This window comes from Tetrao urogallus (genome assembly GCF_951394365.1).
Source record: "Tetrao urogallus genome assembly, chromosome: 15".
NCBI lineage: Eukaryota > Metazoa > Chordata > Aves > Galliformes > Phasianidae > Tetrao > Tetrao urogallus.
In genome coordinates this window covers 6,440,419-6,457,824 of record NC_136828.1, presented here as the reverse complement: position 1 = coordinate 6,457,824, position 17,406 = coordinate 6,440,419, and the positions used below count along the sequence as shown (strand labels likewise).

Below are 17,406 nucleotides of genomic sequence, written 5' to 3'. Positions count from 1 at the left end.
CTTTTCTGATGTGTCTTAATTGCTGATACATGCCATTCCATATGGTGAATGGACCATCGCCCAAATCATCACCTTAAAACTCCATTGCGAATCCTACAGCAAAGGCATAGACAAAGACAGCTGTCAACTGTGACAACCACTAGGCTTTCTCCTCTCTCTAGTATCTCTTCTTATATCATTAAAAAATAGGTTCACTGATGAGGGATGTATCTGTTCCTGAAGGAGTTGCTAGAACGTATGTCCTTTGTGATTTACCTTTTAAACTAAAAGAAATAATGCGCAAATTGTATCTGTAATACAACCATTTTCAATCTGATAGCTGTGAGACTGTGTGTGAGGTTCATTTTCCTTTTTAAGCTTATGAATATTTTATTTCCTTTTTTTTTTTTTAATGAGTTGTCTTTTCTTGTGCCTCAAATGATGAACTGGAGACTGGAGTGGATATATAACTTTATAAGTTGACTTGTTTTGTGTAGTCAGAACTGTGATATGAAACAATCGTGGCCTTAGAGATGACTCTGCAAAGGAAGACAATTTGGCAGTAGACTCAAAAACAAAAATGCCTGGGCCTCCAGGTAGAGTACAAAGACAACTCTTAGCTCAGTCTCTCTAGTCTGGCCTTCTATTTCTGAGATTCTTTTAAAGTGACCTATTGCATTATTTCCTCCTCCTTTTGATGACAGAAAAGCCATGGATGGGCTGAAAACTTGAGCATTATAAAGAAAGTAAACTCTGTTATCCTTTTGACGATACCACATCCCTCTGTGGTCCAGCATTCAGCGCTGGTGCCCACATCACTAGGTGCGAATGTGTGTTCCTTTGTGTCCTGCAGTCATGCGGCATCTTGTCTCAGCCAGGCTCTGAATCTACTGAATCAGTGGTCCTATCAGCATGCACTTTAAAATCAGCTTGTGTAAGTGTACTAGATTCCTCTGTGAAACAGTGCAATTACCTTTCAACACTGCTTTACAGACTGGATGTGAGTAATGTTTTGATAAACCATCATGATACTTCAGAAACGGGAACTGTCACTGTAAACAACATAGCAAACTTTGTGACACCTTCCTGTTGTGTTCCTTCCTGTTGAATTTTCAGCAGTCATCTCCTGGAAGTACTGCCTGTTTGCTTATTTCTGTTGCTTGTATGAACTGCAGGTGGTCACAGGAGAAAAGGTAGAAACTGTGTATGAGCTGTCATTCCAGACCTGAATGAAGTACTAATGCAGCAGTATTTCTTGTTGTAACTTTAGCTTCTGTTTCTTTCAACAAGGCATAGCAGGACTTAGGGAATCAAGTATGACTACCTGTATTCTTAATTGAGAGTGAGGTACAAAATAGCATTTCTGGATGCTCTTCTGAGATAGCTCCTTCTGGCCAAAGGGGAACCAAAAATCAAATTAAAGTACCCCTTGTTGATTTTCACTGAGCAGCACTGACCAGATGCTGTGACTTGTGGAGTTGTTCTTTAGTAGTTCTAGAATTGATGGAATAACTCTGTCTTTCTCAGATAAAACGGTGAAACCTATCAATGCTGTGGCTAGCTCGACCAAGGGAATTTTGTATTCCTGAGGATTTTACTCTGATTTGGGTTTGTCTCTCATTTTGCAGTCTGAGAAGTGCAAATTTACTCGACAGGTTAGAAGATTCTAATGCAGACTGCAAGGACTGAAATGCATGTATATTGTACTAAAACATGTTTGTCTAGGTGTCAGTCTGTGTGCTTGTCAACACATGACTCCATTAAATACCATTAAATTGTATTTAAATTACAAAGTCACCTACAAGATATTCTTAATATGCCAACATTTAAAATAGAAGTAATTTATATTCAGATTTGGGAGTGTTCCTTTAGCATCTTAACTACAGAAGCCTAGTTTTAGATACACCTATTTAAAATGCTGGTTTTGATTTCTCATTGTTTAATTTATAAAAGGTTTTGTGCTTTAAAAGTACTTTAAAATCTCAGAATCAGAGAACTTCCGTAATAATTAATCATTTAATTTATTATTAATTTTAAATGCTTTATTTAAGAGTAAATCTCCTTTTTCTCTTCTGTTGTGTACCAGGTAGTTTGCTGCCTATACTTCACTTGGAAATGGGAGAATAACTCTTGTGCCTAAAAAATTGGATTGGAGATGAAGGTAGAAAAATCAAGATGAAAGAGCTAAGTATCACAGCCAAACAATGTTTTTATTTCTTCTCTCTACCCAAATTTAGATTGAAAAGTGTAGGTAGAAGGGAAATGTACTTCATTTCAATCTGCTACTGGTTGAGAGGTATCCTACCAACATTTCATAATGATTGAATCATTAAGGTTTGAAAAGGCCTCTAAGATCATCCAGTCCAACTGTCAGTGCCCCCCCACCATGTCCACTAAACCACGTTCCTCAGCGCCACATCTGTCGTCTTCTTGAACACCTCCAGGGACGGTGACTGCACCACTTCCCTGTGCAGCCTGTGCCAGTGCCTGACCGCACTGTGCTTTAGACTCTTCACAGCTCCGTTGCCCTTCTCTGGACATGCTCCAGGGCTTCAGTGTCTTGTAGTGAGGGGCCCAAAACTGAATACAGTACTCAAGATGTGGCCTCACCTCCTGCATCTGCTGGCACTATTTCTGATACAAGCCAGGATGCCACTGGCTTTCTTGGCCACCTGGGCACACTGCTGGCTCATGTTCAGCCATCTGTCCACTAATAGCCTCAGATCCCTTTTCTCCCTGCAGCTTTACGCTCTGCCTCAAGCCTGTAGCACTGCCTGGGGTAATTGTGACCCAAGTGCTGGACCCAGGACTTGATCTTGTTAAAGCTCATAGAGTTGGCCTCAGATGAACTCTTCCTGCCAGCTTGGTGTCATCTGTGAATGGTGCACTCAGTCCCCTCATCCAGATCATCAATAAAGAAGTTACACAGGACCACCCCAGTACTGACCCCTGGGGAATACCACTGGTGACTGGCTGCCACACAACTGTGAGAGATAAATTTGTTTTCAAGCATTAGTGTTAAGATTTTCATTCCAGTTTTCCATAAGAACCTTTTTCTCTGTACTTTTTGTAATCCCCAGGTGAGACGTTTTAGTAATCTAGTGCCATTTCTCTACAGAATGATGTAACAATAGTATATTTGTGTTGTCTAGTGTCTTAGCAATCCTTTTACAAGGTAACAGTAAGATATTTAGAAGGATCTGATGTGGAGTTGTTTTTTTTTTTCCTGAAAAGGAATGTAAATTATGTACAAATTAAGCCCTGCCCTTTTTTGGCTCACAGCCCAGCCACCAACTACAAAGGAGCAGGAACAACAAAAGGACCTGAGCACACCTGAACATCTCTGTTTGCCTGAGCGCCTTGTGTTACTAATTGTTCAGCAAGACAAGTCTCTTGGTCTTACTTGGACAGGAAGCACGGGGAGAACGCTGACATCCAGGATTCTACCAAGGGTACTTACTATTTCTTTAGCTATTTTGAAAAACCTGAAATGTTTGAAGCTAACTTTCCAGGGGGGAGCAATTTCTACATTTATACATTTGAAATGGCAGTAGAGGAGCTAAGAACTCATACCACACATGCTGCTTAAGATGTAACTATGCATAATATGCAGAATGCAGAAATAAACTTCTATATCATCTTCAGAAACAAGGATGTTACTGATTCTGGAAATATTTTTTTAATGCAATTGTATATATTGAAAATTTGTTAATTTCCAGTTCACCTGAAGCTGATGCGTGTTCACATTCTATTGGTGCCTTTTAGGAAAGAGATAAGTTCTCCAAACTTACGTGATAGAATGCTTTTTGCTTTTTGATCTACAGCTAACTTAAAATATGAGGAGATGTTAATCAGGTGTCAGCATTCAAATATATGCTATTTAACAATATGTTTTTTAATGGCATATGAGACAAGCTGGACTCTCGCTGTCTTTACAGTGTACAGAAAAGTGTATCTTTCAATGGACTGCAAAGTTAAGTCATTTTATGTGGCTTAGAGCTACTGCAAAGCATGGTTTAGAGATGTAAATTTTATTTTCCTTAACACAAGAAGCATATCTGTTTTATTTTAATAGTTCTTATTTAAGTTGAGCTTGGAAATGTAGGTTATTTTTCATTTTTTTAAGTATCAGGATATTTTTCAACATAAGGAGCTCAAGTTTCCATTGTTATGCTACTGAATTTAGTGGGCTGATATTGGTGATGAAACAGTATAGCAGCGTGGAGACTGCTACAAATTATTTTTGTGTGTCTGAAATCAGAAAAGCAGAGCAGAAAAAAAAAGCAAAATATGAAAAACAAAATTTAAAAAATGTAAAGAAGTGATGACAAAATAGCCTGTAAGTGCAGGGTTACAGACTGTGGGATGCACTTCCTGTGGTTTTGTTACTATTTCTTTGTCACTCTGGAAGAGATGCAGCTGTCAGTTCCCAGACGTGGCCAGTTCTGCATAATCTGTGCTGAACACCAATGTAAATGACTGAGAGTAAAACCTATGCCCTACTGCTGTAATGTTTCTACAAATACTCTTGAGGTGTGTGTGGGGATGTTGCTATTTGGACCCATTCCTGACTATGGGAGAACCACAGTAATTTGCATGAATTGGGTCCATATTTCTTAATCTAAAGTGGCAGGCACACAGCTTGCCTCCCACTTTACTGGTACTTAATTTGAATGTTTTTAGGTGTATGTACTTTGTATTTCTATCAGGGGACATGAGGGAATCAAGACAATAGGGCTGTCTGATGCAGGAAAATTAACTTGTTAATTAGTTTGTTAAAATTACTTTCTTGTGAGTGTGCCATGATTTGGAAAACTGTTAATTTTAATTGCTGAATATAAGTGCCTATCTAAAGAGAAATGATTCTTGTAGAATAAACTCACTTTTCATCCAGAAGAAAGTGTACAGATTGATAACTCCTGTGGAATTGTGTATCATGGAATGACCATAAAATCACAGAATCATTATGGTTTGGAAAGACTTCATCTGATCCAACCATCCATCCAACACCAATACTGTCCACTAAACCATGTCCCTGAGTGCTACATCCACCCTTTCCTTAAACACCTTTGGGGACTGTGACTCCACTGTTTCTCTGGGCAACCTGCTGCAGTACCTAACTGCTCTTTCTGAGAAGAAATTCTTCTTAATATCCAACCTGAAATTCTATGATACTCAAATCAGTCTTCTGAAGTACATAAAACAGCTGTATATGAATGACCTGATGAAAAGAAATATCAACAGAAGTTGATAAGAAGTTGGTATCTCTAAAATCCTGTAGTTTCTCTTCGTTTCTATATAACATGAAACTAACAGATAAAAGATTTTATTGGAATGTAAAAGTATCCAGATTCATTACAAATTTTACATAGAAATACTGTCACCAAAATTATGAATATGCATAACTTTGGCATATTAAGATAATAAAATAGATTTAAATAAAAATAGTATAGTTACAAAAGGATCATTGTAACATGAAATTCACTGAAATTCTCTAAATTCCAGAGTACCGTGCAAGAATTTTCAAGAGACTTTTTATCTTGCAGCCGTGATGCAAGAAGGATCTACAGAGGAGCTTCACAGGGACCTCCTATGTGAGAGCAAACTAACTGAGCACACCAGAGCACTGCTTAAAAGCAGAAGGACAGTGGTGACAGGAGGTGGAGGCTACCTGGGATACAATCTGGGATGCGCTCTTGTCAAGGCAGGAGTTGCTGTGGTTCTGTTTGACGTACGAGAACCCAAATGGGAAATTCCAGATGGTGCAGACTTTTTCAAGGTATGTTGAAACTGCATATTTAACAGCAGTGCAATAAGTCATACTACTTCTTGCACATACTAATATTTGCACATTAGCAAGTTTTCTCTTTAGGAATTTTTAATTAAAAAGGCATAGAAAGGCACAGAGTTTGACTGTACAAGAAAGAAGAGTCATTAAATGAAATGAAGAGTCAGATCAGTATAAAGAAAATAGATTGTTTTCTCATGCAGTGAGAAAAAAATGCATATACAAAGCCTTGCCAAAAGTTTGCTTCCTCTGAGTTTGCTAATAGGTAAGTTAAATCAGACTCAAGAAATCTTCTAAATAAAAATACATGGTGGTGGAATAGTGTTCTGGAGTATCACACTAGTGATCAGACAGGTGTCACACAGGCTTGCCCTGTACCTGCTCTTCTCAGAGTAACCGTTTGAGCCCTGATTACTTTTGATTCCTAACAATTCAATACATTTATTTATTATGTCTGCAAAAGAGAGAGAGCAAAAAAGACCTAAAATATTTAATGGTCCTGTGGGGAACAGCAAACCCCAGTACTTCCTGATGTGGGGGGAAGCTATTCTTCACATTTGCTTCACCCAATCAGGTTTGGGAATTTGAGCGTGCAGGCATGCACTAGCATGGCTCCTGCCACCTTACACAAGTTCTAGCTAGACAGGGTATCATCTAGCTAATCTGTACTGAGTGTTTAGTATAAGATCTCTTAAACACAGTCACTAGAATTAGAATGTTGATGGCAAAGCTGAAAGTAATCACAACATTCCTGTCCCAGGGGCTATCAAGGTGGTGATGCAATTCTTCTTGCCGTGTCACCATGTGAAAAATGCTGAGGATGGCAGAGGAGGACACATGATGCTGCTCTGCGTGGTTGTGTAGTGGACAGAATAATGGGCCAGGCAAGCTCCTAGTCTGACCCAGAATGGCTGTTATTATGCTCAGTTTAAGAAACAGCTTTTGAAAAACTTGGAGCGGTGATGGAGTATTGTCAACAATTCAAAAACCATAGGCTTGATTTGTTCATAATGTACATCTACATAATTTGTTTGAAGTTGGTGCACTGATGCCAGTTTACATCTTTTTGAAGAAACTCAAAGGATTTGTCTCAAGCAATTTTCTGAGAAAATTATTATAGTTTAATTAAAAAAAAGTAATTCCTAAGCATAGGTGAATTATCTACAAAATGAAACTACAAGGTAAATAAGGTATTAAGGCACAGATCTCTAAGGCAACTTGATCAGTGATTTGGAGATTGCTAATATTATTTAGACTGTGTATGTGCGTCAGCGTTTGATTGACAGTAGGAAGTGTAAGTCAGCCATGCTTGTGCAATATTTTTGCAAACTCAGGTGAAAAAAGCTGAGTTGAAGACTGATGAGATGATCTTTTAATCTTATCTCCAGCCCTATCTTTTGTTTCACCATGATAAATAATATCTAATACTTTAAAATCTCCTAATTTGTAAAGAAGTACACTGTCTTTTTATTGAAATATCACACTAATTTATACAATTTAAAATTCACATAGTATATACTCTTCTGTTTTAACCTTGAACAAAACTTGTGCTTCTGAGTACATAAAATAAAGCTCAGATAGGCAAAGTGACTTGTCCAGATGGCAGAAGCCAGATCTTAAGGTGTAATTGCTGTCAGAAAATGAGTTCTCCAGTTTGGTGATTCCTTGGCAAACAGCTGAACTCTCCTTGCTATGTTTTAGCATCATTTGGGCTTGATTCTCCTGCCCTCAAGCATATGCTGCTCCCATTCAAGTCAAACAAGTTTTGCCAGCCTGCAGGACTAAGTGTGAAAATATGTGTTGTAATTGAGGCTATCAAGAGTCATGATTGTTTCGTAATACAATATTAAGAAAAGTCTTAGTCATGGATTTTTGTCCATGTTTGTGATACTTTATTTAATGTTAGTTGATGATATGAGAAATAGATCAGAATGACTTTAAATTTTTGTTAATAGCCATATTGAATATTGATGGTATGGAGAATGCAACGAGCTCTATCAGTCAAAATCCATTTTTTTCCTCATTTTACAGGGTGATGTGAGGGATTACGAAGCAGTGCTCAAAGCATGTGAAGGGGCTGACTGTGTTTTTCATGTGGCTGCTTGTGGAATGTCAGGATTAGAACAAGCAAGTACAATTTTCCTAACATTTTCTCCCTTTATTCTTGTGAAAGAAAAGATCTGTCTGCATACAGAAGTCAGAGAATATGGTTAAGTGGTATTTAGGTGAAACAGAAATTGATTATGAGGGTCAGGTGATCCATGTAGGAAACAAGGGAGGCGTTCCTTAAGGTAATAAAAGTCAAAGCATGAAAGTAATGTGCTACTCAGAGCAAAGCAAGGCAATTAAAAATGAGAACTGCTAGAAATCCCTGTATGTCAGAACACTGTGACACCTACAAAGAACAAAGGCCACAGGTTTTCTAGATCTGTCAGTTGCAATGATTTTATTGTGAATGTGACTTGATAAATTAATTAGATTTTATGCAAAAATTTTTTATAGCTTGAAAAGAAAGAGCAGATTGAATCCATAAATGTTGGTGGCACTGAAGTCATAATTGATGGTATGTACTTAGACTTTCTTTATTTGCATCTGATCCAAACCAAGTGAATTTAAAAAGCTTCCAATTGGATATTTTCTGTGTTGATATGGCATTTAAAAGAGGCTCTTCCCCTCTTAATCTCAGAGTATGATATAAAGCTAGGTGTGCATAACAGGGCCCTAATGTAAGATAATCTACAACAGATTTAAAATATTTCTTCCTTCTAATGCAGAAAATTAACTTTTTGGATGGAATGAAACAAATTCCTTTACAACAGGTAGGAGATTTCCACTGGATTGGACTGAGGAAGGTTTTCAACCTGGACTTCATTCCATGGCAGACGAACTTAAACTCTCCACTATGTAATAGCTTATCTTTTTCCTTCACTATGTGATGAAGAAGAAAGATCTTTTTTCTTCATAGAAACGTCATGAGAGAGATCAAACTTTGTTCTAAGCATTTAGGTGCCATAAATGTCCTAAGTGTACTTAGCTATTACGTTATCACTTTACTATATCTATCCCTGTTTACCCTATCTAATCTGACCCTTTTCTATTATATATTGATTTTTAACTAATATCTGCTAACAAATGTCAGATTTCCTCCTGTATATTCAACTCCAGAAAAAAACATTTAAAAGTATATTGTAAATTCCAAAGCTACCTTCTCTTTGCTTTTCCATCAAAACCCAAACAACAAAAACAACAACAATCAGAAAGCAAAATGGAAAAAATAGTTTTAATACAGACCCATTTCCATTCTGCCTGGGGATTACTGTGGGCTATTACTGAACAAACAAACAAAAAAACCCCAGAATAATTACAGTGAAGTGAAGTGGCAGGCAAGCAAAGGTCTGAATGAGCTGGAGGGAAAAGGTTGCAACATCTTACCTTCTGAGCCCAACATCTGAACCCACAGAAACATGTCCTGTCATATGTCTTGTAGACAATGCAAGAATCTGGGAGGAGTATGAACCTTGTGGCTCCCTATTAATCTACATTTTAATAACACCTTTTATTATCATATTTTCTTTCAAACATTTACATCAAATAATTGCTTTTATCATTTTCAAAATAGCCAGGGAGCCAGCTGGACTGACTGCTGTGTAGATTCCAAAAATCGTAACTTTGTTAATATTCACTTAAACTTCAGAAGCATTGCTAAATCAAAAGGAAATGTGTGTTACTGATGTTTGCAATGACATATGCAGCAGAATTTAGACATCTTACTCTCAGCTGGAATCCTTAATTAACACTTTGTTTTGGAAATTACACCAGTTTCGTTTGTATTCAGTGTACCACTGATTATACATTGACAGTGTATGTTTCTTGCTAACCTTTGTTGGCCATTTGTCACTTATGGACAGACTGACACAGAGTTTTATCATACACACTGGAGAGAGCTCATACATTTCCTAAGATGACAGCTGGCCTGTATGGATATCCGTGTAACTGTGGTGCAAGAAGCAGAACTGCTTGCTGCACTCTGCAGGGCAAAAATGATGGTCTGCAGACAGGCTGCTGTCCCAAATCCCGACCCCTGCGAAGACGCAGATGGTTTTCAGAGCTGTTAGATCACCAGAAACATTTGTACTCATCTCCTTTTTATTCAGCTTGTAAAATCAACATTTTAAAATAAATGTTTTTAAAAGAAAGCAGACTTTATTTTCCCTGCCAAGAGATTTCCTCTATCCAGGAGATCACAACAGTCTGGTGGAGACATGATAGCTGTGGATAAAGCATTTGGTGATTGCGGTGTGAAATATTTGAACAGCACATATTTGAGATGAAATATTCCACCTGAATGAAAGATACCATTGTGTTAAAAATATATATATTTTTCTGTAAGTGTAGTACTTGTTTTCAAAAGGAGTTTTCCAGTTCATATGTTGTTTCTCACTCTTTATTTTTGTTATAAACAATGTATTTTCTTTTAACATTATAGTCTGCAAACAAAGAAATATCCCTAGACTGATATATACCAGTACAGTGAACGTGGTATTTGGAGGGAATCCTATTGAAGAAGGAGATGAAGAAACTGTGCCGTATTTTCCGCTGGAAAAGGTACTTTGTTGATGTGATGGCATGACATCTGCTGTACTCTGAAGAGCAGATTATGTGAAGGTTGATCTGGAAGCATTAAGTTAGATTAGATTATATGGAGTTATTTTTCATTACTAAAAATTGGCCCATATCAGTGAAGAAATACTCAAATCATTGCTACTTTTATATACTATAAGTAGCCAGATTGAGAATGTTAAAATACCTAAGATGATTAAAGAAGATGGAATCTGACATTTCCCAGGAAGATTTTTAGAGGAAGGGCTTTCAGGGAACCAGCTGCTTTGTAAATGCTGCACATCATGGCCCCTGTGAGCCATTGCACTGAAAAACATTGTTAAATATCAAATTCCACATCTTTATGCGCGCTCATTATTGCCTCTTTGATATTTCCAAACCTTGCTTTCTTGATGCTTTCTTACGGCACCTCATGGTTGCTCTGAAATAGTTGCCTTCTTTGCTATATAACCTTTGAGGAATGTTTTCTAGCTGAAATCTGGAGCTCAATGCATTCTGACCTCTCTTGTGCTTGTCATTTGTTCTTTCCTGCTCCCAGCACCCTGCCTGCAGCTAAAAGCTGTAATTTTAGACTGTCCAACAATCCTAAACAGCGCTGACTATGACTCTGTTGGAGCCTCCTGAAATAGTTGGAAATGTCAGTGCAAAGCCTGCGCAGCACCTCAGGCTTCTAATAAAGCATTCAAGGCATTTACAATTAGTTGCATGTTTTTGAGCCTTAATCATATGTTTTCTTTGATGATGACCATGAAATAGCAAGCAGCAGAGGTGCAGGAAGGAAGGTGCAACTGCAGTGTAACTTTTAGCTGTAATTTTCTATATAAATTATAGCAATACAGGATTCAAGAGATGTCTAAGTCACCTAGTGTGGAGAAGTAACCACCAAACCAGCATGGGCTGTGTCCAGAATCCCAATTAATACACTTGGATGCATTTTACTAACTTAATGGTAAAAGATAAAATTGGGAGGTGTTTATGATTATATAACTGTAGTTATATAAAATATATTGATTTAGAAATATATAAAAAGTTTCAATAGGAAATGGAAACATTTTTGGAAGGTCTAGTTTTTTTAATTTCACATTTAACTTAATTATGTACAGCTTTAATTATATGAAAAGGTCTGTAGGTCTGACGCCTACAGACTGGCTAGATTTAGCTGTTATCAGATATAAACATTGTCTGCCTTCACAGATACAATAATGTGATTAAAATGTTGATCATATTCTGCCTTTCTTTATAGCATTTTAATCATTACTCTAGAACGAAGGCAATTGCAGACCAAATGGTTCTTGCTGCTAATGGGACTTTGCTAAAAGGTACTTCTAAAACATTTGGGTTTTTCCTACCATTAGTAGTGCTATTCCTTTCTCTGTTTACTGGCTTATCAATAAATAGTATATATAAAATGAGCTGAAATAAACCTACCAGTGGATGACTAGTGTTCATACCAAGACAGACAGCAGCAGATGGGAAAATCCAGCCTATGTTGCCTTACTTCTTCAAATCATTTAAAAACATTACCAATTTTACTGGATTTGTGCTTTTATTGCCCATTCTTTCTGTCCCTTCAAACATCTCAGCACTGTCTGATAAATCATTTTCATAATCCCCAAGAGCTTGCTGTCATCTTGCAAAAATAATTGCTGCTTCTTAAACAGACTGGCAATATCAGGATCATGTTGACTTCTAACATTCCATATGTGTGAATAATTATGACAGAAAATCTATGTGTATGCAGCAAGAGAAATATTTAGCCTTGCTTTTATATACATATTCTTCTACTCTTGCCAATTTCTCTGAACTGAAATTTAATAAATAAACATCAGAAGGGGATGCAGCTTTAGCATCTTTGATTTCGTACTGAGCAAAGGCCCACCACCTGTTAAACCTTCCCACATCAGAGGTGGAACTGTGCCTGTTCCAAGTCTATGTACTGATTCACATGCAGAGTTAAAGTGTTGTATTCTGACTAGTCTGAAAGCCTCTGTTCAAGAGACCTCTTCCATTCTTTTGCAGTGCCATCGAGCCTTAAGCAAGCAAAGTGTCTAAATACAGTGAATGGCATGTTTTTGTTCCTGCAATTATGTTTTGTGTCTGCAATTATGGAGACAGAAGTATTTTTAATAAACTTTTATCTATAACCAAAAAAGGAAAATTCATTCAGGCAGGAGGCGTGGGACAGGGAAGTTCTGCGGTGAGAGGATTTGATTTCCCAGGCTGCAAAGGAAGGATCTTCCACTGCTACTGAATTCAGCTTTACAGAGATGAAAACGAATGGGAAGCACAGTCACGTAGGGTGGTCAGACCGATCCCTTGCTTTCAGAATGTATCATTCAAACAATAGATGTGAGTTTCCTGTCGTGTGCTGGGTCCGAACTATCTGCTAACCGCACTCTGCTCTTTCCAAGGAGGCGCCGAGCTGCGGACCTGCGTGCTCCGTCCGCCAGGCATCTATGGCCCCGGGGAGCAGCGCCACCTGCCGCGGGTAGCCGTATGTGTCACGTGGTCAGCGCGGCTCCGCAGGGCGCTGTGAGGGCGGGACGGCGGAGCGATTGCCCGTAAAAACTGGGGAAAGCTGGGGCGAACCGCGTGGTAACGCTGAGAAACGGCAAGGATCGAGCTGTATTTTTAGGTGGAGAAAAATTGCACAGCAGAAACAACGCGGTAGAAGAGCCAGGTTTACATTGTTGATCATTTAATGAAAAGAGTGTTTTTTTAAATACACTTTTCACTTTCAGAACAGTGCATTCTCATCCAAACACCATTATGCCATCCTATTTCACTGCTGCATGTCGGGGCAATTGTCCTGAATCCTACTTGTTGGTTCTTCTCCTTGCAGTGCAATCCTTGTGCTGAATTGTGCACACATGCAGCAAATTCTAAGCATTCAGGCTGATACAAAATGAAAATAAAATACTGTGTAATAAACACTCTTCATGTAGTTATTTCTTTTTTTTTTCTTTTTTTTTTTCTTATAGGTAAATATCCAGCGGAGACTATTTAACTTCAAGTTTGGGAATCACAAAGTTCTGATGAATTGGGTTCACGTAGGAAACCTGGTACAAGCTCATTTACTAGCTGCTGAGGCTCTCACCTCTGAGAAGGATTATGTAGCTGTAAGTAAACAGTATAAGCATCCTATCCCAATAGACTTAGCTTCCAAATAAGTTTCACTTTTGATGCTTTGAGATCAAAGGTCCTCCAAAAGATTGTGTGCTAAATTCTCAAAACTCTTGTGTGGATCCACAAGCACACAGACAGTGCAAGTGCAAGTACATTCTGTTGATATTTTGACTTTTTTTTTTCTCTCTGGTTTTGAAACATACTAAAGAGTGTGAGCACTGTTTGAAATCACAATGAATTCCAATGGATAAATAATAAATAATACATAAATAAATAAAATGTAAATATAATATAAAATATATAAATATAAAATATAATATAAAATATAATAATATAAATAAATAAAATAAGTAAATAATTTGTTGAGCTGAGATGTGTCAATTCATTGTGTGTTTGCTGGTATGCTATTCACCAGATCAACAAAGATAGTTGGCAATGTGAGAGAAAGAAAATTGTGTTTTTGAAACTGTTTTTCTCTGCTTCTTTCACAGAGTGGACAGGCATATTACATACATGATGGTGAAAACGTCGTATTTTCTGAATGGATTGTTCCATTAGTATGTATTACGTACACAGTTAGCTCTGATGAAATGTATGGGCCCCAGTCATGTTGTTAGCTAAAAGACCATACTAACTAAATGAAGTTCAGTGCACATTAAGTACTGAATTGTCGAAGATAAAACTGAAGTCTGTCCTTTTCTCCTCGCATGTCTCAAAGTTGCACTGGCTTTAGAGGAAGCTTTCTATATGCACTGCTGTGGAGTTTGGCTCTTATTGTTTTATGAGAGTTTAGCTAAGTGCATGAAAACTACTATTAGTCCCTGAAAGGCCTCTTCCAGCTATTAGCTAATTCTCTGTTGTCAGCTGGAGCACAAAAAGGAAAGTTATTTAGAATCCTATGGTAAGAGTTAAAAAGAGGTAACATTATAACCAAAAGGCTGGGATATTAGGAATACGCTGAAGTTTTTGTCTTTCGATGCCTGCACACAAAAGACTTTTCAGGGAAATGACTTCAGCTGAACTATGGGCCTCTGACTAAATACAGTACCTGGCTTGGTCACTTGCCCCTTGGAAATAGCATTGTTTCACATTTGCCATACAACTTAATTTGTAGAGTATAAGATGGACACCAAAGAGGGAGTGGTGCTGTGTTTTCATGTACTGATGGGAAGATTAACTGGAAAAAGTTTAGATGTATATTTTCAAAATTCATTTTTCCATTTTCATGCTTCATTGCCATCCTCAGTTCAATCCAAATTCTCTGTTATTCTTTCCTTTTATGTCCCTTCTAGTTTGAAAAATTAGGATACAGTAAACCCTGGATACAAATTCCTATTCTCCTGGTTCATATAGCAGGTAAATATAATAAACTACATATTTGATTATTGTGCTATTATTTAAATTTGTTTTGTTAATATCTGTAAAACTACGTAATGTTTTTATAGAATTCAGGGACTGGGCCATAGGAATTATCTTATTTTAATTAACATAATCACTTATGCCAGTTGATATTAATAATACCCAGATATGGTTTAAAGGCTATTAATAAACTGAATTCATCATGTACTTTATAAATTAAACACCGCCTTGCAGTATCTTAATTGAATCCTCTGTGGTCAGTAGGAATTACAGGATGTGTAATGTCAGTGTCATCTGTTGATTGTTATCTAGCTGTCTTATTCAGTAACTTTCTGTCTCACAGCCGCTGTGATGGAGTATCTGCATCTGGCATTAAAGCCATTCTTTAGCTTCACACCTTTCTTGACAAGGAATGAGGTAAGTATATAACACGAAAGAATATTAAATATTTCTGATCAGAGTTCTCATGAAATGTGTGATATGCCCTCTGGATACTGATGGTGTTAGAGCTCAGTCTCTGGCTCAGGGATTAGTCCATTCAGGGCTTAGGCAGTCAATTCATGGCCTCATTTTTGCATGCCATCCTGGCCACTTCTTATAATATGATCAGGAGCTAATCCTCACTTGAAGACTAGATAGTCCAGAGTGACAGCATAGGGATAGAAGACAGAGTGAGTGACATGGTGCTGGGACAAGAAGAAAACAGGTACTACATCATTTCCAGAGACAGTCCGATGCCATAGAACTAGCTGTTAAAGGAAGGTGTACAGTCTCAGGTCAATGTGGTAGCAATCATCACACTGTAAGGTTAGCCAATAATTAGAAGGTTCATTAAAATAATTATAAATTGGAATGAAAAGTCAATTTCCTGCAAGCAAAAATTTGGACAAATATGGACAAATTCATTTTTATCTAACTTATGTTTTTATATCAAAATGCTTCACTCTATCATCTACAAACTTTCTTACTGTATTTTAGCATGTAACATAATAGGAAACAGAAGGGATTGAATGGACCTTAGTAGCTGATGCTATAGTCTTTCAGTCATTCCACATTTGTGTATCCATTTTTATATTTCTACCTTAGTTTTATATGTGAAGCAGAAATAAGGCTGTGCAGCTGGCGCACTTTCACAGGCACCCTGCTTTCAATCATGGAGGATGCATCCATGCAGAAGTGAACATTTTCCAGTTCTGGATGTGCATTTCTGCAAAACTGGGAAGCTGCGCCGCCACCACAATACATGCATACATACAATTCCATTACATATTTGTTTGTACACATGAGTCAGTTTGGGAGAAGTGTGCTGATTTGTTGTGGGAGATTTCCTTAGGTCTTACTTGCAGAGCTTATCAGTCACAATTGAGAAATCAGTGGCATAAACTCCTTTTCCACTCAGTCCACCAAGGATCTTGTTGCACTTTGATTCTTTGTCAGCAACATAAACTTATTCTATTAGCTTTGGACAGAATCAGAACTGAAATATGTATGTTTTTGAGTGTCTATTCATGTTTTTAATTCCATGTAATATCACTGTTGGCATACGTGTGTTGATGTTCTATAAAACCAGATGTGAAGTCACTTCCATAACTGTCCTTTTGGATTTTAGGTCTGGAACGTTACTGTAACTCACACTTTCCGAATAGACAAGGCACGAAATCAACTTGGTTACAAACCAAAGAAATTCTCATTTGCAGATTCTGTGGATCATTATCTTAAAACAAGACCTGTTTGCCAGGAAGGTCACACGTTCCTTAAAAAGCTCTTTGTTTTTGGTCTTTTGTTAAGTTTGATCATTCTTTCCTTCTTCTAACATCAAACAGCTATCCACCTGTTCCAGAAAAACTAGTTTTGTTTCTGGGGATGAATGACCTGCTCGTTCTGTATTCCTCAGTCGCTGTGAAAGTTCTTGTTCTCATTCGTTATTCTTATCGTTGTGATGACTTCTCCCTGGTCTTACCCAAAATAAAAAAGTGAAAACAAAGCGCATCAGGAAATGTTCCAAAGGACAATGCAGTGACACAGAATCAAAGGAACTCACCACTGATGGGTGAAGGAAGAGTTTGAATGCACTGGATCACTACTGGATCACGTCATACTGAGAATGATTTTCTAAAAGCAATCATCCAGAAAGGTGAGGATTTGGAAGAGGAGGAGCCGTCATAGAAGCGCAGTGCTGTAACAAGACCAGTGGCTCCAATGAAGAGAAGTCTGTCTCAACGATTGCTCTGATGAAGCTGCTACTACAGCTACTGCATGTTAGTGCCAGGAATTACGAAGACCTGGGAAATATTACAAAAATAAGTGAAAATGTATAAATGACAGGTGCTGAGAGGACAAAAGTCGTATTTATGTGAAACAGTTCTGTTGTTCAAAAGCAGTGTAAAAGCTGTAATAAAATGTATATATAAAATAATTTTTAGATGCAATAATAAATCTCAACTGAACCAAATACTGCTTTTAAGGAGTCTGTAGAAAGGGAGGGGGATGGCAGGTAACTGGAATTTAGGAAGGAGCTACTGCTGTCTCTCTGC

General features: G+C 37.6%; 1 protein-coding gene across 1 annotated transcript; it reads left to right on the top strand.

Moving 5' to 3' along the window:
- Positions 1-5,530: 5,530 nt before the first annotated feature.
- Positions 5,531-16,685, top strand: LOC306952326 (putative short-chain dehydrogenase/reductase family 42E member 2; the record flags this gene model as incomplete). Its single annotated transcript, XM_079543016.1, has 11 exons — positions 5,531-5,758; positions 7,799-7,894; positions 8,270-8,330; positions 10,254-10,372; positions 11,631-11,706; positions 12,799-12,881; positions 13,369-13,506; positions 14,005-14,070; positions 14,806-14,869; positions 15,216-15,289; positions 16,482-16,685. 11 exons carry the CDS (start codon positions 5,531-5,533, stop codon positions 16,683-16,685), a joined length of 1,209 nt encoding a protein of 402 aa, XP_079399142.1.
- Between the last annotated feature and the right edge of the window lie 721 nt (positions 16,686-17,406).